At 43.8% G+C, this 26,632-nt stretch overlaps 1 protein-coding gene across 3 annotated transcripts in view; it reads left to right on the forward strand.

Moving 5' to 3' along the window:
- The first annotated feature begins 11,104 nt into the window (after positions 1-11,104).
- Positions 11,105-26,632, forward strand: part of KERA (keratocan) — an 81,616-nt gene continuing 66,088 nt past the window's right edge. Inside the window, exon 1 of one of the 3 annotated variants that reach the window (XM_068272775.1) lies at positions 11,105-11,196. In XM_068272775.1, the coding sequence (XP_068128876.1) occupies positions 11,162-11,196 (35 nt within the window). In that variant the 5' untranslated portion in view covers positions 11,105-11,161. Of the gene's footprint in view, positions 11,197-24,863; positions 24,925-25,063; positions 25,169-26,632 lie in introns of those variants that run through there. The other 2 variants (XM_068272777.1, XM_068272776.1) reach the window with 2 other exon arrangements.

The raw sequence follows: 26,632 nt of genomic DNA on the forward strand, positions 1-26,632 counted from the left end.
TTCTGGCTGCATGGCATTCCGGAAAATGTAGTGTCAGATAGGGGAGTCCAGTTTGTGTCAAAATTCTGGAGAGCCTTTTGCCATCAGCTGAAAATGAACCTTTCATTTTCATCAGGCTACCACCCACAGACCAATGGAAAGACCGAAAGGGTTAACCAGTCTTTGGAACAATTTCTTAGATGTTATGTGGCAGATGCGCAATCAGATTGGGTAAAGTTCCTGCCATTTGCGGAGTTTGCGCATAATAATCTGAAGAGTTCTTCCTCAGGTTTTTCTCCATTTCAGGTGGTCACGGGGAGATCTCCTAAGTTTTCTCCTTTGCCAGTGGCATCTTCTCCCTTTCCGGCCCTAGAACATTGGCAAAGGGCTTTGAGGGAGATTTGGGTCTTAGTAAAGAGAAATCTGGGGAAAGCCTTCCAGACTCAGAAAAAACAAGCAGATAAGAGACGGTCTGAAGAGTGGAAGTTTTCCCCAGGAGATAAAGTGTGGGTGTCTACTCGACATCTAGCGTTGAAGCAACCATCACCCAAGTTAGGACCCAGATTCATAGACCCATACCCTGTGTCCAAAAAGATTAATGATATGTGATTGATCTCCCAGCTAGCATGAGAGGTGTGAGATCATTCCATGTTTCCTTGCTTAAGCCTGCTGTTCATGTGGATTCCTAACCCCCCCCCCCCCCATGATGATTGATGACCAACCTGAGTATGAGATCGAGAAGATTTTGGATTCTCGACTGGTGCAGAATTCTGTACAGTACCTGGTCCATTGGAAGGGGTATGGCCCAGAGGAGAGAACTTGGGTGCCGGATTGTTGCATGCATGTGGAGGAGTTAAAGAAAGAGTTTTATGAGTTACACCCGGAGAAACCGGGTAGGAAGTGTCCGGGGTCCACTCCTCGGGGGGGGGGGGGGGGGGTACTGTAATGGATAGCGGACATACGGCCGCAACAGCAAGCAGCATGGTTGCTATCTCGGCGTCGCAGCTGGCGGTTTCCACCACACAGTTACACGCTGGTGCTTTGCCTGGTCCTTCTATTGCTCATAGACTAAGGGCTATGCTCGCGCGCGCCAGGCAACAGGACCTATATGCAACTAGAAGGGGAGTCAGCTGATGAGGCGATCAGCTGACTCCAGCTATGCTCTGGATTGGTTGAGTGACTGAGGCGGCGCTGTGGAATGCTTGCAGTATGTATAGGACAGGTCATTCAGTTGCTCTGCGTCTGCTGTTGCAAATGCTACGTGTGAGCACTCAGACCTAGTCAGATGCCAAAGTGTGCTAGAACCAGCAGGAGTTGGGGATCCACACTTAGCCAGATTCTGTTGATAGCTTGAAGTACTAATTGAATTGTATTATCTGTTATGACCTTCTGCTAGCTTGACTACTCTTCTGTTTACTGATCCTGTACCTTTGTCTATCTGAAATAGTTGCCAACTCTGCCTGAAACACTACTCTGATCTAGCCTTCTGTCTCTGTACCGTATCTGTCTGCTCGTTGCCAAACCTGCTTGTCTGACTCTCCTGTCCTCACCAGTGAGCCTAGTCACTGGTGAGGGATCCTCTGCTATCATCACCTACTTCACAGGTGAATACTATCTGAATCACCTGCCCCTCAGGTGGTCATTAGCTGCAGTACAGTCTGAATCATCTGCTCCTCAGGAGATCACTAACTGCAGTACAGTCTGAATCACCTGCTCCTCAGGTTGCAGTACAGTATGAATCACCAGTACAGTCTGAATCACCTGCTCCTCAGGTGGTCAATAGCTGCAGTACAGTCTGAATCACCTGCTCCTCAGGTGGTCAGTTGCTGCAGTACAGTCTTTATCACCTGCTCCTCAGGTGTTAGTGGCTACACTACAGTCTGAGTCACCCGCCCCTCGGGTGACCAGTACGGTTGTTAGTTATAGTTCTACCCACTCCTCGGGTGAACTATCTCACTATTGTCTGTATCTCCAGCTTGCTGGAGTTTGTATTCCTGTGTTATATAGAGATATTCCTATCTCCCAGCTCCTCTGGGAAAGCAGGTATCTCTATCATTACTGTTGCACCAAACACCTACCCTTACATTGGTTGTCCTGTTTCTGGCTATTCCAGTATTATTGGTGATTCAGCAGATAACACATAATCAGGTATAGCATCTGTATTATTGGTGATACTGCAGATCACCAATAATCAGAGAAATCTGTTCTCGCTGACACCAATCATTACATCTGGATAGAAAACCCAGAAGTGCCCTTTAAATTGCTTTAAAAACATTTTTTAGGGTCAATGAGGCATGTAGCATTATTATTTTTTAAAGGGGAACACTAATTGAAGATGTGGGGACTTAAAATCCCCCCCCCCAAAAAATGGCTGTCAATTAACATTAGGCCTAGGTTCCAGACAGCGGTCGTGCAGCCCACATTGTGTCCAAAGTCCAAAGTGCAAAGTGCCACGTGCAAACACGTGCAAAGTGCTATGTGCTACGTGCAAACACGTGCAAAGTGCCACATGCAAAGTGCCACGTGCAAACAGGTGCAAAGTGTAAAGTGCCACATGCAAACACGTGCAAAGTGCAAAGTGCCACGTGCAAAGTGCCATGTGCAAAGTGCAAAGTGCAAAGTGTCAAGTGCAAACACATGCAAAGTGCAAAGTGCCACGTGCAAAGTGCGAAGTGCCACCTGCAAATACGTGCAAAGTGCCACGTGCAAAGTGCCACGTGGAAACATGTGCAAAGTGCCACGTGCAAAGTGCCAAGTGCAAAGTGCAAAGTGCCAGTTGCAAACATGTACAAAGTGCAAAGTGCCATGTGCAAATACGTGCAAAGTGAAAAGTGCCACGTGCAAACACGTGCAAAGTGAAAAGTGCCACGTGCAAAGTGCCAAGTGCAAAGTGCAAAGTGCCAGTTGCAAACATGTACAAAGTGCAAAGTGCCACGTGCAAAGTGAAAAGTGCCACGTGCAAACATGTGCAAAGTGCAAAGTGCCACGTGCAAAGTGCCAAGTGCAAATTGCAAAGTGCCACGTGCAAACATGTGCAAACATGTGCAAAGTGCCACGTGCAAAGTGCCACATGCAAAGTGCAAAGTGCCACGTGCAAACACATGCAATGTGCAAAGTGCCACATGACACTTTGCACATGGCACTTTGCACTTTGCGCTTGGCACTTTGCATGTGGCACTTTGCACGTGTTTGCACGTGGCACTTTGCATGTGTTCCTATTCCCTAATCCCTAAACTAACCTAAACTGTAGCTAGCTAAGGCTAATAGCTGGCCAGCAGGCAGCAGCTGGCCTGGTCTGTGCACAGCACACACACGGACACATAGCAGCTGCCTGCAGCACTGTAGCACAGCACACACTCTGACTGTCTGTCACATAATGAAATCAAGCTAATTAACGATTTAATAATAGTGTAGTGATAGTGAAGGGGTTAATCATTGAACAGCTTTATCACTGTGTAAATACTTGGTCAGCAGCACTGCAGCACACACTCTGACTGACTAACACACAATGAAATCAAGCTAATTAACGATTTCACAATAGTGTAGTGATAGTGAAGGGGTTAATCACTGAACAGCTTTAGGTTTATAACTGTGTACAGGCAGCCCTTGCTACTAGACTGGAGCATGTCTCTCAGTGAGCATTCAGCAAGGACAGCAATCTGTCTCATCATGGCAGCCCTCCTTATTATACAGGGGGGCAGGCCAGTGTTTCTTTTTGTGATTGGGTGCCAGGGTTTAGGCTGGGAGACCTCTGATTGGCTCAATGAGGTCAAGTGGGGCTGGCCAGGGTTTCCCTCTGTGATTGGTTGCTGGGGCTTCTGCTGGGAGCTCTCTGATTGGCTCCCAGGACGTCCTGGACCTCTTACAATATTTCATTGGTCAGATATCCATGGATATCCGCATAGCCCAGCCAACTATCCGCAGATAGCTATCTGGATTTGTTAAAAGGGGGACTGGGATTGGGAAAAAATAGGAACATAACTGGTATTGTTATGCATCACCTTTCCCCATTGGGTTAAAGTCCTGAACCTTATTTGTAACTACAAAAATATAAACCAAAGGGCTCCTAAGGACACATCGGTGTATGCATAATTTGAAAAAACTTTATTGGCTATACATGAAAACGAGACCAATTATGCAATAAACAATGGAGCTAAAAGAGCAACAGCGCTGTTGTCATTAAAAACCCAAAGCTGTCATGCAGTCCACACTGACACACCTCTCCATACACACAAACCAGAGCATTGGGGTACCCCATTAGTAGCACTGCTCAGATCACTGACCTCAGAAGCTTACAATCTAATCCCTGCCTTATATCACTGTCCTCAGGGCCTTAAAATCCAATCCCTGTCTTATGTCACTAAGGTTGATATGAGACAGTGATTCGAGTGTAAGATTATAAGAACAGTTGGTGACATAAGGCAGGAATTAGAGTTCAGAATATTTTTACTTGTGGGTGTGTCTTGTGTTCAGGGGTGGAGTTTAGGGCACCAGAACTCATGTGCCTACAGGCCTCTTTTCCCTGAGCAGAACCAATCACAATGCTATTTCTATTCCCCCCATCCACAGGAATCCGCTTCACCATGCACCAAATGTTGGCTCTCCGGCCCCCTCCATAGGAACATGATGTCTGAAGGCTAGCGATTTGTCTATACAGCATCAGTCTCCAATTTGTCGGGGGGAGGGCTCATTTCCCAATCCCCAACGGATGACAATTATCGCTTGTGTGTACTTAGTTTTAAAAAAAGTGAATTCATTTTTTTTAACTATTTAATAAGAAGCTGAATCTCATCTCCTGTAACTGTTAGATATAACATGTCAGGCTTCTGTGAACCCTGCAAAAAACTCCATGCCTTCCATTAATCATACTTACTTTGATAAATAATAGAAAAGTAACCAGTTGGCTTTCAAATATTGGTAAAACCAAATATGTGGGTCTGGGAATTGTACATGAATTAAACTGGATACTTTTAAACAATGCGGCAGTAATTACTGTATTAAAAGGAATGTAGAGATGATTGATAAATAACTATGAACTCAGATTCAGACAGGAGCTAGTAAATAGGCTTACAAAGGTACATTGGTAGCTTTTCAACCAGCATGACATGTTACTGACACTAGAGATGATAGGAAAAGCCTCTTAAGGATCCATAAAAGGATTGTCATTGGTCCTATCTATTGGACCAATGGGGAGAACCGGCAGGAGCTATGAAGATGCTTTGCTGGAGCTCTAGAGTTCTCTATCACCACTACCAGTCAAAAGTGGAGGATAGGGGTGACTGCAGTCTCAGCTGGTCTGCCGGTTCAGCTACAGTATAGCTGACATAAAGCGATGGTGCCAGGGGATGTCACGTGAGCTCCAGGGTGCATGGGGCTGAAGTGGCAGCTTGCAATGGGTGCCTCGGGCCAAAGGATATTCAGCAATCAAGATTTAAAGGTAAAAAAAGAAGAAGGAAATTAAAGGAAAAAAGAAATGACAGATAAAAAAGGACAATACAGTAGAAGTGTTTTTTTTCCACTTTAATAAAGTTGAAGTAAATTTTCTTCAATAAATAGGTATAGGATTTTTCTGGAAGGGGATGGATATCTGGGGGTCCCTTTACAAAAAAAGAAGGAGAAAGGAGAGCACAACATTATTTTCTCTTTTTTTTTAATTTTGCAAAATTGGCTTCAATCCCATCTTTTTAAAACTTTCCTTAACCCCTTTTTGCCTATGCAGGCTGGTACATGATATGGGGGCTCTGTTAGCAAGGGGTAACTAATACCCTATACCCTATTAAGTGTAAAAAGTAGATTTAAACTTTATTAAAGCAATTGGGAATTGGAAAAAAATAAACCAGTGACTTACCCAAGAAGAGGGAAGGCTCTTGGTCCTAATGAACCTTCCCTCTCCTCTCCCGGTCCCCTCTTTGCCGTGACAGCTCCTCTGTTTGAATCCCCCACCACGGGGGACTTCGGAAGTCTTCGAGAGCTGAATCCTCCAAAAGGCAGGCAGCTCTATACTGCTCACGCTCACGTGAACAAGAAAGGATGCTCACAAGACCAAAGAGCTGTCCAAGGATGTCAGAGACAAAATTGTAGACCTGCACAAGGCTGGAATGGGCTACAAAACCATTAGCAAGAAGCTGGGAAAGAGAAGGTGACAACTGTTGGTGCGATTGTTCAAAAATGGAAGGAGCACAAAATGGCCATCAATCGACCTCGCTCTGGGGCTCCACGCAAGATCTCACCTCGTGGGGTGTCAATGGTTCTGAAAAAGGTGAAAAAGCATCCTAGAACTACACGGGAGGAGTTGGTGAATGACCTCAAATTAGCAGGGACCACAGTCACCAAGAAAACCATTGGAAACGCATTACACCGCAATGGATTAAAATCCTGCAGGGCTCGCAAGGTCCCCCTGCTCAAGAAGGCACATGTGCAGGCCCGTCTGAAGTTTGCCAATGAACACCTGAATGATTCTGTGAGTGACTGGGAGAAGGTGCTGTGGTCTGATGAGACCAAAATAGAGCTCTTTGGCATTAACTCAACTCGCTGTGTTTGGAGGAAGAAAAATGCTTCCTATGACCCCCAAAACACCGTCCCCACCGTCAAGCATGGGGGTGGAAACATTTTGCTTTGGGGGTGTTTTTCTGCTAAGGGCACAGGACAACTTAATCGCATTAACGGGAAAATGGACGGAGCCATATATCGTGAAATCCTGACCGACAACCTCCTTCCCTCTGCCAGGAAACTGAAAATGGGTCGTGGATGGGTGTTCCAGCACGACAATGACCCAAAACATACAGCAAAGGCAACAAAGGAGTGGCTCAAGAAGAAGCACATTAAGGTCATGGAGTGGCCTAGTCAGTCTCCGGACCTTAATCCAATAGAAAACCTATGGAGGGAGCTCAAGCTCAGAGTTGCACAGAGACAGCCTTGAAACCTTAGGGATTTAGAGATGATCTGCAAAGAGGAGTGGACCAACATTCCTCCTAAAATGTGTGCAAACTTGGTCATCAATTACAAGAAACATTTGACCTCTGTGCTTGCAAACAAGGGTTTTTCCACTAAGTATTAAGTCTTTTATTGTTAGAGGGTTCAAAAACTTATTTCGCTCAATGAAATGCAAATCAGTTGCTATCTTTTATTTAAGGTTGTTGTTTCGATTTTCCTTTTGATGTGCTATCTGCCACTGTTAAAATAAACCTACCATTGAAATTATACTGTTCTGAGACTTTTCATTTCTTTGTCATTGGATAGCAGTAAAAATGTTTCTGTACCGTGTTAGCCAAACAATATATGTAGGTAGAAAAAAACAAAGTCTTGTAAAAGTAATACCTTTTAATGGCTAACTGATAACGTTAAATAATGCAAGCTTTCTGGGATCTAGTCCCCTTCTTCAGGCATATTTCCAGATGTAAGCTGTAGTAAAACACTGATGCAGCGAAATAGCAAACTGCCATCTTCATGTTTGCTATTTCGTTGCATCAGTGTTTTACTACAGCTTACATCTGGAAATATGCCTGAAGACAGGGGCATGCTACACCACAGGGGTCTTAGGGGCGTCGTTCTGCTGTGATTTTCTGTTGCCCTAGCATATTGCCCCATGTTCAGAGGCCACGTACCTTGAACTCCAATTTGAAATTCCATCACTTTTTAGCCAGAAACAGTCCCTCTAAGTTTTAGAATTTGCCTGCCAATTGAAGTCTATGGCGGCTCGTGAACGTTTGCGGCAAATTTCAAGTTTGCGACATCACTATTGACCATTCCTCACATGCATCTTCCGCAATGATTCCTACATAAATGCTTACTGGATAGGCTGAAATATTTTACATTTTTATATGGAGATCTACCCGTGTGGCTGTTTTTTCTGCAAGTCATAATTTAGTCAAATAAATTTAGATATAAAATTTGCTTTAAAGACCATTTACAGTTGAAAAACACTATTTGAAGTAATTGAAGGCATAGGTGAATGAGTGGAAATCCTCTTCATGTGCTCATCCTGAACAGTTTCCTCTACATTAGAATTTCCACCAAGATTTCTTTCAGGCAATCACACACCTACAAACTTTCCTCAGACCTCTTTAATCTGCACACTTCATGAAATTAGCTGAAAGGGCATAGCAGTTACTGAGTAAACTGACCTGTCGGCTTTGTTTATGATATTGTGGACTTTTCCCTGACGACTTTTTCATTGCCAATGATGACATGCCATTTCCTTAACAAATATTTAGGTCACTGTGTAATGTCTCAGAAAGAAACAGGGCACATTCAGTCAGCTGAAAGTTTCATGGCTATTCATCTAGAGTAGAAGCTCAGCAATTCTGCCTTGCCACGCTACCAAGTGTAGCTTATTAGGAAAACTTTGGAGGGCTAACATATTTATCTGTTTAGAGCTTTATGCTAGACATCTTGGAATGCTTTCATAACGTTCAGGAAATTCTACAGTCTCTTTAGGTATGAAGGTGCAAATGTACTTTACATGACGCTCCACAGCACAACACTTCCCATTATGACTTAATAACATTTAATCTGCTGCTTGAAGATACCATGGAAGAAGACATTTATCTTCATCTTTATGATCAATAAACCACTATTGAAATTGCTTAGCAACATGTATAATGGTATTCTGGATTGGAATATGAAAATGCCAGGGAAGATTTCAGTCTTTTGGGTGTATCTGTTGTTAGCCAAGTCACCATCGTACATAAAGACTCTCATGAGATGACTGTCCTCATGATTTTGGAACCACTCAACATTTTTATCAACTGGTCACAGACATAGCGTAACCTTTATATCTTAAATGTAATCCTACTCAAATGTAGGAAATGGAGTAAATTTACCCCTTAAAGTGGACCCTAACTCTTGCACAGCACACAATGAAACGTCTTTATTTCACATAGAGTTACTGAATAAATGCACTTCTCTGTGTTTGTTTAGGCAGATACAATGTCTAATTAGCTCTTATCAGCAACTGTGAATAGTCATAGGCTGGTTTCACAGTGGGACATTAAAGTCCGACGTTACAGCAGCCAGTAACGCAGCCTAACTCACAGCACTGTAAAATCAAATGTGCTGTTCACAGTGCATACCTTGCTTTACATAGTAATGCAGCACGTTTAAACAAAGTGCTGCATGCTGTACGTTATACTGGGCTAAGCAGCGTTAGACTGCTTGCACGTGCTCAGTAATGTTGGAGGAAGAGAGACCTCCTCCTCCGCGGCCAGCCACATGGCTAATTAATATTCACTGCACTGCAGAGACTCGTGGTAGGACTGTAGTGTTGTCCGGATTATGAACGAATCCTTCATTTGATCCGGATCTTTTTTGTGAGTCAAATCATCCGGATCATCACAATGAAAGATTCGGTTCACAGTGGATGTCTGTCTGGAAGAAACAGGAACATACAGAATGTACAGTGCAGGGAAAGTCCTGTCCTGCTAGTCATTTCACCCAGTCTGCTTCCCTAGTAAAATGATTCAAATGATTCGGTTCAAAGATCCAGATCTTTTCAATGATCCGATTCAAATGATCTGAATGCTTAAAAAGATCTGGACTTCCTATCACTAACCTGGAGTGGCTGCTTTGAGAGCTGCATAACGTAGCTCAATCTGATGTCCAACTTCAACACCACCATACGTTGCGTTAGGGGCACATTATGTGACTATAACGTCCCCTAAAACGCAACGTCTTGGTGTGAAAGTAGCCTAAAGGTAGCCATACACTGGTCGATTTGCCATTAGATCCGACCAACAGATAGATCCCTCTCTGATCGAATCTGATCAGAGAGGGATCGTATGGCTGCCTTTACTGCAAACAGATTGTGTGAATCGATTTCAGCATAAAAATCGATTCACCATCTGTGAAGCTGCCACTGCCACCACCCCCTACCCTCGCATACATTACCTGCTCCAGCCGGCGCGTGTCCCCTGGACTCTGCTGTCTTCTTCTCTGTGCTCGGCTCCTCCAGCTTCACTGAACTTCCTGCCGGGGAAGTTTAAACAGTAGAAGGCGCTCTACTGTTTAAACTTCCTGCCGGGACAGGAAGTTCAGTGAAGCTGGAGGAGCTGAGCATGGAAACGGGACAGCGGAGACCAGGGGACATGCGTCGGAGGAGCAGGTAATGTATTGCCGCTAGCGACGGTCGGCGGGCATTCGAACGCCGCTATCAACGCACTCCCAACCCGCCGGCGATCGAGCGAAATCTTCCACATGGACAGATCGACGGGAACGATTGATTTTGGATGGAAATCGATCGTTCTGTCGGCGTTTGCGCAACGATTTCACAGCAGATTCGATCACAGTGATCAAATCTGCTGTATATCGGCGGGAAAATCGTTAGGTGTATGGGCCCCTTAAAGAAGAGCTCTGGCAGGCCAGCTCTGGCATACAGTAAACACTGAGGCTTAACTTTTTCAGTGCCCCCTACAAAAGTGAAACCAAGTAAGGATTTTTCTATAAAGGTTACCATGCTGTGGCTTATTTTCTAGAGCAAAGAGGAAGTTCTGAGTTTAGTTCCACTTTAAACCAGGTTCTGTGGGAACCTCTGTGAAGCTCCAGTCTATGGTTTCTCCACATGTACCTTGAGTTATCTTGACTGTTCTAAAGCAACAAATGAATTTTGTATTTTATTAAAGAAAAAAAGCTAGCTCGGTTTTGAAACAAGTTGTTTGCCTGTTTTAGAACTATTAGCTGTTTTATATTGCTTGCTATGTGAGTGCTGGATGTCACATTTTCTGTTTCACTGACAAATGCTGCTAATTAGCAAGAAATCTTAGGTGACTCACTTTTGCAGCTCTGTTTGTAATTGTGGTGGGGAAATGTTAGCCTTTCCTCTTAGATCCCACTTTTTATAGATCTATTTTAACTGACAAATGTTAATTCCAACTGACTCTGGTAATGCAGTAATGGGTAAGGAATTATTGGCCTCATTTTGAAAAATGTGTGATTTAAGGATAGTGCGTATTTACCCAAAGCAACCAAAATTCAGACTTCCACTATACGGCTGTTATACTCAAGGTCAGATCTGAACCTAATTTGCTTGCAATGGGGGAATAGAACTAGTTCTTATTTCAGACATGCTGACAAATGAGAACTGGTGATTGAAAACCACCATCATTTCCACCGATTGCTACACAAAGGATCCATTCCTTTCTCTATTTTCATCATTGAAAACATAGTGATTGATCTCCATGCCCTGAATATGATCCATTCATTCCAGCAGCAGGAGGGATTAAGGTTAGTAATATTTCAATGTACTCTGCTCAAACTAAACTGAAGTTGTAATTTAATATTAGGTTTCATGTATCTTCTTTCAGTTAACCAGAACGAGTATGGCTAAAACAATTCATTTATATACTCATCTGTTACAACGTAGATTATTTATTTGAAATAAGTCATCCTAAGGACTGGAACCCACTAGAGCGTTTTTTTTTGTTTTTTTTTGGTGTTTAGGGAGCGCTTTAAATCGCTAGCGATTACTCTAAACGCTCAGCTAATGTAAATGGATTGGACAAATTCCACAGTAGCGATTGCAATTAGCAAAATCGTAATCGTAGGACATGCAGCATTTTGGGAGCGTTTGCGCAAATCGCTTATGAATCGCTACACAGAGTGATTTGTGTGTTATTAAAATTAATGCAAAATGTAAAAAAAATTTATACTAATTTAAAATGACCAATCAGAGTTGAAATCGCAATCACAATTGCAGGCAAAAAGCTTACGTTTTAAAATCACTTCCAAAATCGCCAGAAAATGCTCAAGAAAGTAGCAATTTGCGATTTGTAGGGAGTTCCAGGCCTGAGTGTGCTTTGCATAGTTTTCAGTGACAGTAGCTCTACATTTGAAAACTGCTGATGCTTTAATTGGGGCTCTTACTTGGCAGAACATCTATATTTAAATATTTATTTTAGAGCACCATCACAATAGACCTGATGTACTACAGGATTGTTCCAAGGTTGGAGAACATCAGGCGTCATTTTATTTATTATTATTTATTTATTTATTGTATTTATAAAGCGCCAACATATTACGCAGCGCTGGACATTAGTTTAGGTTACAGACAATATTTAGGGGTGACATACAGCAATATGACAATACACGAATACAAGAAAAAACAGATCACTCGGCACAGTTTGAGTACAAGGTAATGCTTAGTCACGGGATGGGAGCATGGAGATTAGGCAAGTTTGGTTCACTCAAATGCATAGCATGGGTTCACAGTAATGGAGGTGTATGATCAGGTAGGACACAAAAGGAGGAGGACCCAGCCCAAAGGCTTACAATCTAGAGGGAGAGGTAGGGACACTAAAGGTAGTTCAGCTGTGGGTTTGGAGCACTTGTGAGGGGTGGTAGGCCAGTGTCATAACTGCAGACCATCCATGATCGGTCAAGACTGGCTTCAGGTTATTAAAAATCATTTGCTATTAGGTGGTACAAGTTTGCAGTTTATCATGATCATAGTGTGGTCATACGCAAAGGATAGTGAAACTGCAGTTGTGATATTGCAATCATTCCAACTAAAACATTTTTTTTTTTTGCAATAGTCCTAGGTTGTCCAGAAGTTCTCTAAAGCAAAGTTGTAACCGATGGTGAATTCATGTGACTAGAATCACACAACTGTTATTTCATTAACCTTTGGAGGTGAGGAGGGCAATCTTCTAATTCCCATTTGCCAACAATTTTAAAGCTCTCCTCCCCTGTTTTCTATTGTATTTTCCCCAACCCTGGAAAACACTTAAAGTGGACCCAAATTAAAAATACAAGATTTCAGAAATAAAATCTATTTTTTTAAATTATAATAATAAATAGCAGCCTTTTTTCAACTGCATGATGACAAGTATAACATATTTTACATTTATTGGAGGAACCCCTCCCTTTCTTTCATATTGCCGGACAGAATTCGGCAAACTGGTGGAGTAGGTGGTTTCTGGCAAAGGAGAAATTGCTAATGGCTGTGTAAAGAATAGCGGAGATGCCGCCGCATGGGAGAGCGGCATGGCGGCTATCTCCGTGTCCCAGCCGGCGGCTGCTGCCAGGCAGCAGCGTGATGCTGCCTTGCCTGGTCCTTCTAGTGCACACAGATGGAGAACTACGCGCGCGGCAGGCGTCAGGACCTTTATGCTGCTAGAAGAAGAGTCAGCTGATCATGTTGATCAGCTGACTCCAGCTATGCTCTGGATTGGCTGAGTGACTGGGGCGGCGCTGTGGAGTGCTTTTAGTATATATAGGACTTGCTTGTCACTTGCAAGTTGTCTGCTGTTGCGAACATATACGTGTGAGCGCTCAGACCTGAGTCAGATCCCACAGTGTGTTAGAACCAGCCGGAGCTGGGAATTCACACTGAGTCAGATTCCATTGATAGCTTTAAAGTACTATTGCTTGCTACTGTTTATGTGTTAGACTAGTTCCCAGGTGTTGAGACCAAGGACCTCACACCTAAGACTAGGAGATTGCTATATTGATACTATCATCTGTTAGACTAGTTCCCAGGTGTTGAAACCAAGGACCTCACACCTAAGACTAGGAGATTGCTATATTGTTGCTATCATCTGTTAGACTAGTTCCCAGGTGTTGAGACCAAGGACCTCACACCTAAGACTAGGATTGATATACAGTGGAGGAAATAATTATTTGACCCCTCACTGATTTTGTAAGTTTGTCCAATGACAAAGAAATGAAAAGTCTCAGAACAGTATCATTTTAATGGTAGGTTTATTTTAACAGTGGCAGATAGCACATCAAAAGGAAAATCAAAAAATAACCTTAAATAAAAGATAGCAACTGATTTGCATTTCATTGAGTAAAATAAGTTTGTGAACCCTCTAACAATAAAAGACGTAATACTTAGTGGAAAAACCCTTGTTTGCAAGCACAGAGGTCAGACGTTTCTTGTAATTGATGACCAAGTTTGCACACATTTTAGGAGGAATGTTGGTCCACTCCTCTTTGCAGATCATCTCTAAATCCCTAAGGTTTCGAGGCTGTCTCTGTGCAACTCTGAGCTTGAGCTCCCTCCATAGGTTTTCTATTGGATTAAGGTCCGGAGACTGACTAGGCCACTACATGACCTTAATGTGCTTCTTCTTGAGCCACTCCTTTGTTGCCTTTGCTGTATGTTTTGGGTCATTGTCGTGCTGGAACACCCATCCACGACCCATTTTCAGTTTCCTGGCAGAGGGAAGGAGGTTGTCGTTCAGGATTTCACGATACATGGCTCCGTCTATTTTCCCGTTAATGCGATTAAGTTGTCCTGTGCCCATAGCAGAAAAACACCCCCAAAGCAAAATGTTTCCACCCCCATGCTTGACGGTGGGGACGGTGTTTTGGGGGTCATAGGCAGCATTTTTCTTCCTCCAAACACAGCGAGTTGAGTTAATGCCAAAGAGCTCTATTTTGGTCTCATCAGACCACAGCACCTTCTCCCAGTCACTCACAGAATCATTCAGGTGTTCATTGGCAAACTTCAGACGGGCCTGCACATGTGCCTTCTTGAGCAAGGGGACCTTGCGAGCCCTGCAGGATTTTAATCCATTGCGGTGTAATGTGTTTCCAATGGTTTTCTTGGTGACTGTGGTCCCTGCTAATTTGAGGTCATTCACTAACTCCTCCCGTGTAGTTCTAGGATGCTTTTTCACCTTTCTCAGAACCATTGACACCCCACGAGGTGAGATCTTGCGTGGAGCCCCAGAGCGAGGTCGATTGATGGTCATTTTGTGCTCCTTCCATTTTTGAACAATCGCACCAACAGTTGTCACCTTCTCTCCCAGCTTCTTGCTAATGGTTTTGTAGCCCATTCCAGCCTTGTGCAGGTCTACAATTTTGTCTCTGACATCCTTGGACAGCTCTTTGGTCTTTCCCATGTTGGAGAGTTTGCTTGATTGATTGATTCTGTGGACAGGTGTCTTTTATACAGGTGACTAGTTAAGACAGGTGTCCTTAATGAGGGTGACTAATTGAGTAGAAGTGTCTAACCACTCTGTGGGAGCCAGAACTCTTAATGGTTGGTAGGGGTTCAAAAACTTATTTCACTCAATGAAATGCAAATCAGTTGCTATCTTTTATTTAAGGTTATTTTTTCGATTTTCCTTTTGATGTGCTATCTGCCACTGTTAAAATAAACCTACCATTGAAATGATACTGTTCTGAGACTTTTCATTTCTTTGTCATTGGACAAACTTACAAAATCAGTGAGGGGTCAAATAATTATTTCCTCCACTGTATATACTGTTACCTGTTATGACCTCTGGCTTTCCTGACTACTCTCCTGTTCTCTGATTCGGTACTTCCGCCCATCTGATTACCTGTTGCCAGCATTGCCTGTACCAGGATACCGAATCAGTCTTCCGCTTCTGTACTTTGTCTGTCCGTGTGTTGCCGACCTGGCTGGTCTGACCTTGCTGGCTGTCACCTAGCCCCTGGGTGATCAGCCTTACTGTATACCTGGGACGCCTGCTCTTCAGGTGGTTATTAGCTGCTATATCAGGCCTATGGTCACCAGCTCCACTGGAGACCATCGTGCAGCACAGTCAGTAGGTCTCTACCTATATAAGGTCCACTGGCTGCAGTACAGTCTGATTCCCTGCCTCTCAGGGAATCCTTGGCTGCAGTACAGTCTGATTCCCTGCTCCTCAGGGAATCCCTAGCTGCAGACCAATCATCATCAATATTACTCCAGACAGTGATTCCTGCTCCTCAGGTATCCACTGGCTGCAGTACAGCCTGGTTCCCTGCCCCTCAGGGAATCCTAGTCTGCAGAAGGGTTTGTATATCCCGCTTCTCGGGAGATAATCTCTCCAATTACTGTTGCACAAAACACTATATCACATTGGGTGTCTTGTGTCTAGCTATACTAGTATTATTGGTGATTCTGCAGATCACCACATAATCAGGTATAGCATCTGTATTATTGGTGATACTGCAGATCACCAATAATCAGGAAAATCTGTGTTGCTGACACCAATCGTTAGAGAACAGCAGACCAAAACAATATGGAGGCACTTCACAGCCGCATTGACGGATTAGCCACTTCGGTGGATAATCTCATCAGGGTACTTTATGGCCAACAGACTCAGATGGCAGCTTGGTCTTGTTCAACACAGGTCCTTCAAAAGGCTGTGAATGCAGTGCGATCCCCTCCAGTTACAGACCTTCGCATGTCTGTACCTGAAAAGTTTTCTGGACATAGATCTGACTTTCAGAATTTCAGAAATTAATTGCTATCATATTTTGAGTTAAGGCCTACCCGGTCAGGAACTGGAACTCAGAGAGTTACATTTATAAAGACCCTTTTATCAGGGGATTCACAAACATGGGCATATAGTCTTCAGGCAGGGCATGAGGCTCTGTCATCAGTTCAGGAATTTTTTAAAGCCATGGCCATTATATATGATGATCCGGATATTGCTTCCACCGCTGAATGGAAGCTAAAGACCCTGCGCCAGGGTCGAGATCCGGTAGAGGTTTATGCGGCAGAGTTCAGGAAGTGGGCTGTATCAGCTAGGTGGGGAACATGTGCACTATTAGACTGTTTTTTGTCAGGTTTATCTGATGCAGTTTCCGAATTGATGTTGGGACATCCTGAGCCTAAATCCATTGACGAGGCAATTGCTTTAGCTGTACGGGTAGATCGCCGCTTACGCTATCAAAGACAGTCCCGGGGTAGAAATGCTGTAAGATATGTCTCCTACGCCTCCTCTCCACCCTCGTCACCCCCGCCAGAGCCGATGCAAATCGGACACTCTAGATTGACGCAGGTGGAAAAGAATCGCAGGAAATCGGAAAAAAACCTGTTTATTCTGTGCTGAGGAGGGTCACAGGGTTCAGAATTGTCCTAAGAAGTCAGGAAACGCTGCCACCTAGGAGTAGTCAGAGGTAATACCCTAGGTGAGCAGTCTCTACCTCTAAACAATAATTGTCTGCTCCTTTCCTGTTCTATCACGTGGGAGGGTCAGACTGTCCCTACAGAAGCCTTTGTAGACTCCGACTATTATTATGACTTTGCTAAGAAATTGGGAATTCCTTTACTTCCATTAGACCAACAGATTTTGGTTACTGCAGTTGACGACTCTCCATTACAGAGTAGACAACCTCTTTCTCAGACCCCATTGTTGGTGTGTAATGTAGGGGTGTTACATAAAGAGAGTTTACAGTTCTTGGTCCTGCAGATGGCAACCTCTACCATTATTCTTGGTATGCCTTGGCTACAACTTCACTCTCCTCAGATTGACTGGGCTTCAGGTCAGCTAAAGAGCTGGTCGGCCCATTGTCATCATCATTGTTTAGAGAAAGTTGCTGTTTGCGCTACCAAGATTAAGGTTAAAGGTGTGCCAGTACAGTATGTGGAATTCGCTGATGTGTTCTGTCCCAAGTCTGCAGACAAACTCCCGCCTCACCGTAGCTTCGATTGTCCCATCGATTTAAGATCTGGTTGTATGCCTCCTAGGGGTCACCTTTATAATCTATCAGGACCTGAGAAGGTGACAATGCAGGATTACATCAAAGAGAATTTGGCCAAAGGCTTCATCTGCCCTTCTCGCTCACCAGCTGGGGCAGGATTCTTTTTCGTACAGAAAAAGGATGGAGGCCTCCGACCCTGCATTGACTACCGAGGTTTAACCACTTGCCGACCGCACGCTTATACCGTGCGTCGGCAAAGTGGCAGCTGCAGGACCAGCGACGCAGTACTGCGTCGCCAGCTGCAGGCTAATTAATCAGGAAGCAGCCGCTCGCGTGAGCGGCTGCTTCCTGTCAATTCACGGCGGGGGGCTCCGTGAATAGCCTGCGGGCCGCCGATGGCGGCTCGCAGGCTAAATGTAAACACAAGCGGAAATAATCCGCTTTGTTTACATTTGTACGGCGCTTACATTTGTACGGATAGCGTCCTGTGCAGCCTCGATCGCCGGGGGGGGGGGGGGGGGGGCAGCAGGTAGGAGAGGGAGGGGGGAATTTCGCCGCGGAGGGGGGCTTTGAGGTGCCCCCCCCCGCAACACCCAGCAGGCAGAAGAGATCAGACCCCCCCAGCACATCATCCCCATAGGGGGGAAAAAAGGGGGGCAATCTGATCTCTCTGCCTGCTACCTGATCTGTGCTGGGGGCTGCAGAGCCCACCCAGCACAGATCAGTAAAAACAGCGCTGGTCCTTAAGGGGGGGTAAAGGGTGGGTCATCAAGTGGTTAAATAAGATTACAGTAAAAAATCAGTACCCTTTGCCTTTGATTGACGATTTATTCGCTCAGGTGATGCCAGTATTTTTTCCAAACTGGATTTGCGAGGTGCATACAACCTGGTACGGATTAGAGATGGTGACGAATGGAAGACAGTGTTCAACACACCCGACGGGCACTACGAGTATCTGGTGATGCCCTTCAGGTTGTGTAACGCCCCTGCCGTCTTTCAGGAGTTGATCAATGAGGTTTTCAGGGAGGTACTGGGGAAATTCGTGCTAGTGTATCTAGACGACGTACTGATTTTTTCTCCTAATCTGACAGAACATCGTAAACATGTCAAGTACGTTTTGAGGAAATTAAGACAGAATTCACTGTATGCCAAGTTAGAGAAGTGCCTCTTCGAGGTCACTTCTGTTCCTTTTCTGGGTTATATTATCTCCACATCTGGTCTCTCCATGGATCCAGAAAAAGTCTCGGCTGTTTTGGAGTGGCCACAACCTGTGGGTTTGAAGGCACTCCAAAGATTTTTGGGCTTTGCCAATTACTACAGGAGATTCATCAATAGTTTCTCTTCGGTAGTGTCACCCCTCACCAGTCTTACCAAGAAAGGGGCGGACACATACCACTGGTCAGCAGAGGCACATTCTGCCTTCTCCAAATTGAAAAAACTGTTTTGTTCTGCTCCCATTTTGAGACATGTGGATGTCAACTTCCCCTTCATTGTAGAGGTCGATGCCTCAGAGGTCGGGGTTGGGGCTGTACTGTCTCAACGCTCTGGTCTGCGGGGCAAACTTCACCCCTGTGCTTACTTTTCCCGTAGGTTCTCTCCTGCTGAGAAGAACTACGATATTGGCAATCAAGAACTTTTGGCCATTAAATTAGCCTTTGAAGAATGACTACATTGGCTAGAAGGGGCAGAGCATACTATCACAGTCTATACGGATCATAAAAACTTGGAGTACATAGAAGGGGCCAAAAGACTCAGTCCTCGACAGGCCCGTTGGTCTTTGTTCTTTTCAAGATTCAGATTTGTCATAACGTACACCCCAGGGAGTAAGAACGTCAAAGCTGGCGCCCTATCTAGGTGTTTCGAGCCCGAGACAGTGCAGACCTCAACCCCAGAAACCATCTGCCTCAGAAAGTAGTGTTGGCAGCTACTGAGACCTGGAAGGATTGGACGGCTACTCTGGGCCCCTATCAGCAGGATGTTCCAGAAGGGAAGCCTGAGGGAGTCATGTTTGTACCACTACCCTTCCGCCTACAACTCCTGCAATTGTTTCATTCCCATAAAAATGCGGGGCATCCTGGGGCTGCCAGAACTCAGGATTTACTGGCCAGATGCGCTTGGTGGCCTACGCTAGCAACTGATTGTAAGGAGTTTGTAAGAGAGTGCTCAGTTTGTGCCAGGAGTAAGCCCTCTTGTCAGGCACCAGTGGGTACACTACAACCCCTACCAGTGCCCAGTGAACCCTGGACCCATCTGTCGATGGACTTTGTGGGAGAACTCCCCAAGTCTGAGGGCAAGACAGTCATTTGGGTGGTAGTAGATAGATTCAGTAAGATGGCTCTTGTCCCTCTGAAAGGACTCCCCTCGGCCCAGGAGTTGGCTGTTCTCTTCATCCAGCACATTTTCTGGCTGCATGGCATTCCGGAGAATGTCGTGTCAGATCGGGGAGTCCAGTTCGTGTCAAAATTTTGGTGGGCCTTTTGCCATCAGCTGGACATGGACCTTTCATTTTCATCAGGCTACCACCCACAGACCAATGGCCAGACCGAGAGAATAAACCAGTCCCTTGAGCAGTTTCTCAGATGTTATGTGGCAGATGCACAGTCTGACTGGGTAAAGTTTTTGCCGTTTGCAGAATTTGCACATAACAATCTGAAGAGTTCCTCTTCAGGATTCTCCCCGTTTCAGGTAGTCTCAGGAAGATCTCCCAAGTTTGCCCCATTACCTGTGTCATTACCCTATTTCCGTCCCTGGAGGATTGGCAAAGGGCATTGAGGGAGATTTGGGGAATGGTTAAGAGGAATCTGGGGAAAGCCTTCCAGGCTCAGAAGAAACAGGCGGATAAGAGACGGTCTGTAGAGTGGAAGTTTTCCCCAGGGGACATGGTGTGGGTATCCACTCGGCACTTGGCTTTAAAGCAACCGTCACCTAAATTGGGAACCAGATTTGTAGGACCATACCCGGTGTCCAGAAGGATTAATGACGTCACGTATGCAGTTGATCTCCCAGCTAGCATGAAAGGTGTGAAATCATTCCATGTGTCTCTGTTGAAGCCTGCAGTGCATGTGGATTCCTCTCCCCCCGCCCCCCTGTGATGGTTAACAACCAATCCGAGTATGAGATCGAGAAGATTTTGAATTCTCGATAGGTGCAAAATTCTGTACAGTATCTGGTCCACTGGAAGGGGTATGGTCTGGAGGAGAGAACTTGCCGGACTGTCGCATGCATGCTGAGGAATTGAAAAAAGAGTTTCATGACTTACACCCTGAGAAACCGGGTAGGAAGTGTCCGGGGTCCACTCCTCAGGGGGGGATACTGTAATGAATAGCGGAGATGCCGCCGCATGGGAAAGCGGCATGGCGGCTATCTCCGCGTCCCAGCCGGCGGCTGCTGCCACGCAGCAGCGTGATGCTGCCTTGCCTGGTCCTTCTAGTGCACACAGATAGAGAACTACGCGCCAGGCGACAGGACCTTTATGCTGCTAGAAGAGGAGTCAGCTGATCATGCCGATCAGCTGACTCCAGCTAAGCTCCGGATTGGCTGAGTGACTGGGGCGGCGCTGTGGAGCGCTTTTAGTATATATAGGACACGCTTGTCACTTGCAAGTTGTCTGCTGTTGCGAACATATTATTATTATTATTATTTAGTATTTATATAGCGCCGACATATTACGCAGCGCTGTACAATGTATAAAGATATCTTGTCACTAACTGTCCCTCAAAGGAGCTCACAATCTAATCCCTACCATTGCCATATGTCTATATTATGTAGTGTAAGTACTGTAGTCTAGGGCCAATTTTAGGGGGAGCCAATTAACTTATGTGTATGTTTTGGGAATGTGGGAGGAAGCCGGAGTGCCCGGAGGAAACCCACGCAGACACGGAGAGAACATACAAACTCTTTGCAGATAGTGCCCTGGCTGGGACTCGAACCAGGGACCCAGCGCTGCAAGGCGAGAGAGCTAACCACTACGCCACCGTGCTGCCCAACATATACGTGTGAGCGCTCAGACCTGAGTCAGATCCCACAGTGTGTTAGAACCAGCCGGAGCTGGGAATTCACACTGAGTCAGATTCCATTGATAGCTTTAAAGTACTATTGCTTGCTACTGTTTATGTGTTAGACTAGTTCCCAGGTGTTGAGACCAAGGACCTCACACCTAAGACTAGGATTGATATATATACTGTTACCTGTTATGACCTCTGGCTTTCCTGACTACTCTCCTGTTCTCTGATTCGGTACTTCCGCCCATCTGATTACCTGTTGCCAACATTGCCTGTACCAGGATACCGAATCAGTTAACCGCTTCTGTACTTTGTCTGTCCGTGTGTTGCCGACCTGGCTTGTCTGACCTTTATGGCTGTCATCTAGCCCCTGGGTGATCAGCCTTACTGTATACCTGGGACGCCTGCTCTTCAGGTGATTATTAGCTGCTATATCAGGCCTATGGTCACCAGCTCCACTGGAGACCATCGTGCAGCACAGTCAGTGGGTCTCTACCTATCCAAGGTTCACTGGCTGCAGTACAGTCTGAATCCCTAGCTGCAGACCAATCATCATCAATATTACTCCAGACAGTGATTCCTGCTCCTCAGGTATCCACTGGCTGCAGCACAGCCTCGTTCACTGCCGCTCAGGGAATCCCAGGCTGCAGAAGTGTTTGTATCTCCCGCTTCTCGGGAGATAATCTCTCCAATTACTGTTTCACAAAACACTATATCACATTGGGTGTCCTGTGTCTAGCTATACTAGTATTATTGGTGATTCTGCAGATCACCACATAATCAGGTATAGCATCTGTATTATTGGTGATACTGCAGATCACCAATAATCAGGAAAATCTGTGTTGCTGACACCAATCGTTACAGGCTGCCACCTGTATAACCCTAGTTATGAAAAGAGAATGGTGAAAAGCATGCACTGAAATGCTCATAGGCTTGAAGGAGTGTTTATTTATCTTTGTATGTGTCAGAGAGGTGCAACTAAGTATTTTGAGTTAAAAAAATGTTTGGTTTGGGTCCGCTTTAAGTCAATTCACTAAATATAATATCTGACAATTTTCACTTCAAATACCCAATGAGGTTTTTAATTTACTTTAAACTGCCCTGCATCTGATTGTGTTTTTGTAATAAGTGTATACATGTGAAAGCTCTATTGTTTTGAACTATCTAGAATGCTCATAACACTAGCAAATAGCAATAATACAGAGCTTCCGACACAATGTTATGTGTCCGAACTTTGTCCTCCTCCCCCTTCCTTCATTGCCCATCTCACTACTTTCACTTTTGCCATCTCTTACTATGTGCCCCAGTTTTCCAGTGTTCCCAAAGAGGGTCATAATTTACTGGGGCCCTCATATTGTTTCCCATCCTTCCTTGGCTCAAAAATGTTTAAAGATTTCCACTTACCCAAAGCATGTCCTGTGCTTTTACATTCCCTTATTATGTCCCTAGCTTTTGACTTCCCCTTGAAGTTCAGTGCCCCCTCCTGTATTGTGTCCCTAGCGCTTTCCAGTGTCCCAATGGTGTGTGTGCCAGCTTTGTAAGGTCCTCTGTATTATGTATCAAGATCGGGATTGTTCTATGGATAGGCTGGATAGGTACAGTGGCTGGATTGTGTACTGGTTAAGGGCTCTGCCTCTGACACAGGAGACTAGAGTTTGAATCTCAGCTCTTCCTGTTCAGTAAGCTTAAAGCTAGCAGCTATTCAGTAGGAGACTTTGGGCAAAGCTTGCCTGTAGAGCGTGTCCTAGTGGCTGCAGCTCTGGTGCTTTGAGTTCACCAAGAGAAAAAAAAAAACAGTATAATTGTTATTTTTCTTGTCTATGACTTCATTTTGTCCACCATCTGACAGTGAACTGGCCATTGAGACAAACTCTACTATAATTGATCACCAAAAGGCTCAGACTGATCATTTTCACTGGATGGGACTGAGAGTGTATTGTAACTAATGACAGAGGGTGGACCTGGACTTTTCTGACAAAGAACCTGACAATCTGACCAAACTAACTGTGATAACTGATGGACCTGTAACCAAACTCTAACAGCACTGTGATGACTGTTGGTACTGTGATGGAACTACTGAATGGACTGACACTTTATTGACTGAACTAGGATTCAATTGTGGCAATTAACTGCAAATGGATTGGGACTGCACTGTTACCACTGACATGACTTGGATTGCACTTTGCATTAGATGCACCTAGTCCCCCCACCTTCAAATCACTTCCAAGTTTCCTGACAGGTACTTATCACTACAGTCTATATGGCTACTCCTATGCTGCCCCTTCCCAAAACACTAATCAATAGAGTGGTCAGTGATTGCACTGGGGAGGGGGGGCAAATAGGGAGATATTAAGAAATAATGTGGTTAAGATCTATTGAGGAACACATCATGGGGACATGGAAACTACTATAGTGATGCATAAACACTTCTCTGCCACGGGGCACATAATTGCTAAATCCATTTTCAGCTTCTAATTACAGTCAAATGTGGCACTGGGGTTGCCTGATACCACATTCAGGAATAAAAGATTGATGTTTACAATATATTTTGGACTTTTAGGACATTCTTAAAAATCCTGTTTTAATCCGTAATAATAAACCTTACGTTTTTTCACGGTTGGCAGTGGTGTCCAGTTGTGGTCTAATTGCCCTACAAACTAAGTGTCCTAGACGATGACAGATAGAGAGGAGGGATTACACATATCCTGATATGACCTATCCTGAGTCATCCACCCCTTTCACAACACTCCACCCCCTTGTTAATTATCCTTATACTTCAGAGTTCCTATTTGAAACCCCAGTCACAGATAGCATGTTCGGCTCTTGCCTCTGAGGTCTCTTTCTTCTTTCTGCTATTATACAGTATTACAGTATTACAATCCAATAAACACCTTTGTCTACTACTCATGGAAACACTATGTACAAAAATAGACTTACAGAGAAAGCTTAATCTGCAACTCCTTACATTCTTTTATTTTAAGCTCTTTATAAACAGTTAATTTTCAATGCTATCCAAGATTACTTCAAATAATAATAATAAAAAAATAAATAATCGCTATATCAGCAAAAGTGGAGCAGGGAATGTCTTATTTTGTAGGAACATCATTTATAAAAGCTCAGCATTTGGTTCTAATCAATCTGCAGTTATATTTTATATTAATTCTCCTCCAGCTTGTATAATTTCTCATTGGAAAATATTATGCTCTGAGATAGCTTCCTCTGATTTCTCATGTGCTATTTTCCAAAAGATGTTCAGTATTAAAAAAAAACACAAAAAAAACTTTCCTTTAATATGTTGACAGTGCTTACAATTATTTGTGACATGTCCTGAAATGAGAATGCAAATGAAAGCACTGTGCCCTCCAGCAACGAATATAAACCAGCTATGTCCTCCTTTGTGTTGTTTAGGTGCTGAAGTGCCTTAAGTTGCTTTATGGGTTAACTGTTGTAGTCACTGGTGCATATATATTAGGCAGGCAGGCAGCATTCATAAAACTTAGGCATTTTACCTCAGTCATAGCCTGACCAGAGAGCAACACAAAACAACTGAGGCTTCAGGAAATCATAGGTAAGCTGAGAACTCAAACATTGCCAAAGAGACACTAGAGCTAATAACTGTGATTATATTGTACAAGTAACATAAGACTCTGCCTGTGAATTTAAGGAGAGTACAGTTGATGTAACAGTCAGGCAGTTAAACCTCTAAGGACAGAATGAAAACAATCTGCTAGGAGCCAAGAGTTTCCACTTTAAGGTGAATTCTAGCAGGCATCACATAGAGTGAGGAAGAACTGCCACTGCTCAAATAAGAGGTAACTCTTTTAGCATTTTTAAATCTTTCTATTAAGGCAGACTTTTGAGCAGGACATGCATTGGTGAATTTTGCTCTAGTGTTTCTTAAGACTATTGTATTTAATGTTTTGGAGAGAGTCCAAGTCTGTAGCTGTTAGTCTTGTAAAGTGATATGTATAACTGTCATTCATTTGGCACCTTGTGCAGTATTTCTATGGGTTTGACTGTAGTTGTGCATAACTTATGCTTGATGTTTGCATAATTTAGACAGTTTTCCCATTTTAACAGAGGGGCTTTTAATGCAATATCAGTCACGTTTGTGGAATTTTACACTGAAAAAGTAAAGCATAGAATCTTTATTTTCTGCATGATCTTTGCTGAGATGCTTTTGATTCAACTGTTTGTTTATAATGTCTTTTCTTTCAATATTGATTTATGCATGTGGATTATTACTATTATTATTAGTGCTGGCAGTGGTGATATTACTATTATGCTATTGTTTTTGATGCCATTGTTCTTAACATTATCACTTGATACATTATTTTTATTGAAAATGTATACACATTTTACACAAATACACTAAACTGAACTAAGTCATGAGTACCCTTTTTATGTTTTATAAACAAACTGTATTCAATGGGAACAACATGTTCAAAGAGATGCTTAAACATTATTGTTTATCTAAGTGAGTTCTCATAGCTGCAGGCAAGGATTCTCATACAGAATTCTCAAGGTTGAAGCAGCATGCACAAGGAACAGCTGTTTAAATGGCCTTTGATCCTTTATGCGAGCTCACAACATATTCATACATAATGCCGTCCAGATGACTTTTTGAATTGGGGAATAGACAGTCTTAGCACGTGATTTCATTGGAGAGATGATACCTGACTTGAACAGCCCAGTCTGTGTTTCAGTGATCCCATCTGATCTGTCTGATTTCACTACCCACACATTACACAAGATGATGGGAATCTTAAACAAAAGGAGGCTTTGTTTTGTCAGCCTATTGGGATGTTGGAAATATAAAAAAGATGATGTAGCTCATTTTCAGTGCAAGATTTGAATGTTATACACATTTCTAAAACATCTGTTGCTCAATATATGGTATAAATGGCATATCCCACAATGCAGTGTGCCACAAATGTAGCAAGGCCTAGTCCAGAAATGTAGTTTAAATGTAACTTAAAGGGATAGTGTATATTATCCTATATTAAGGAGGTATCAAACATTAAAACGCATATTAGAATTGAGCATTATTGATTTAGCCCAATTTTAAGATACCAGTATGTCACCTATTATACAGAATGTACAGTATAAGCTGGTACTCTATGTTATACTAATACTAAAATAGCTTTGGTGTGTGGGAATCTCTACTTAAAATGTATGCTTATTAAATGTTACTTTTCCTCTCCCCTTTTGTAAAATCTCTCGCTGCATTCTATACCTTACTTAAGGACCATTATCTGCATTTCAGCTCTCACTGA

Source organism: Hyperolius riggenbachi, chromosome 3 (assembly GCF_040937935.1).
Source record: "Hyperolius riggenbachi isolate aHypRig1 chromosome 3, aHypRig1.pri, whole genome shotgun sequence".
Taxonomy (NCBI): domain Eukaryota; kingdom Metazoa; phylum Chordata; class Amphibia; order Anura; family Hyperoliidae; genus Hyperolius; species Hyperolius riggenbachi.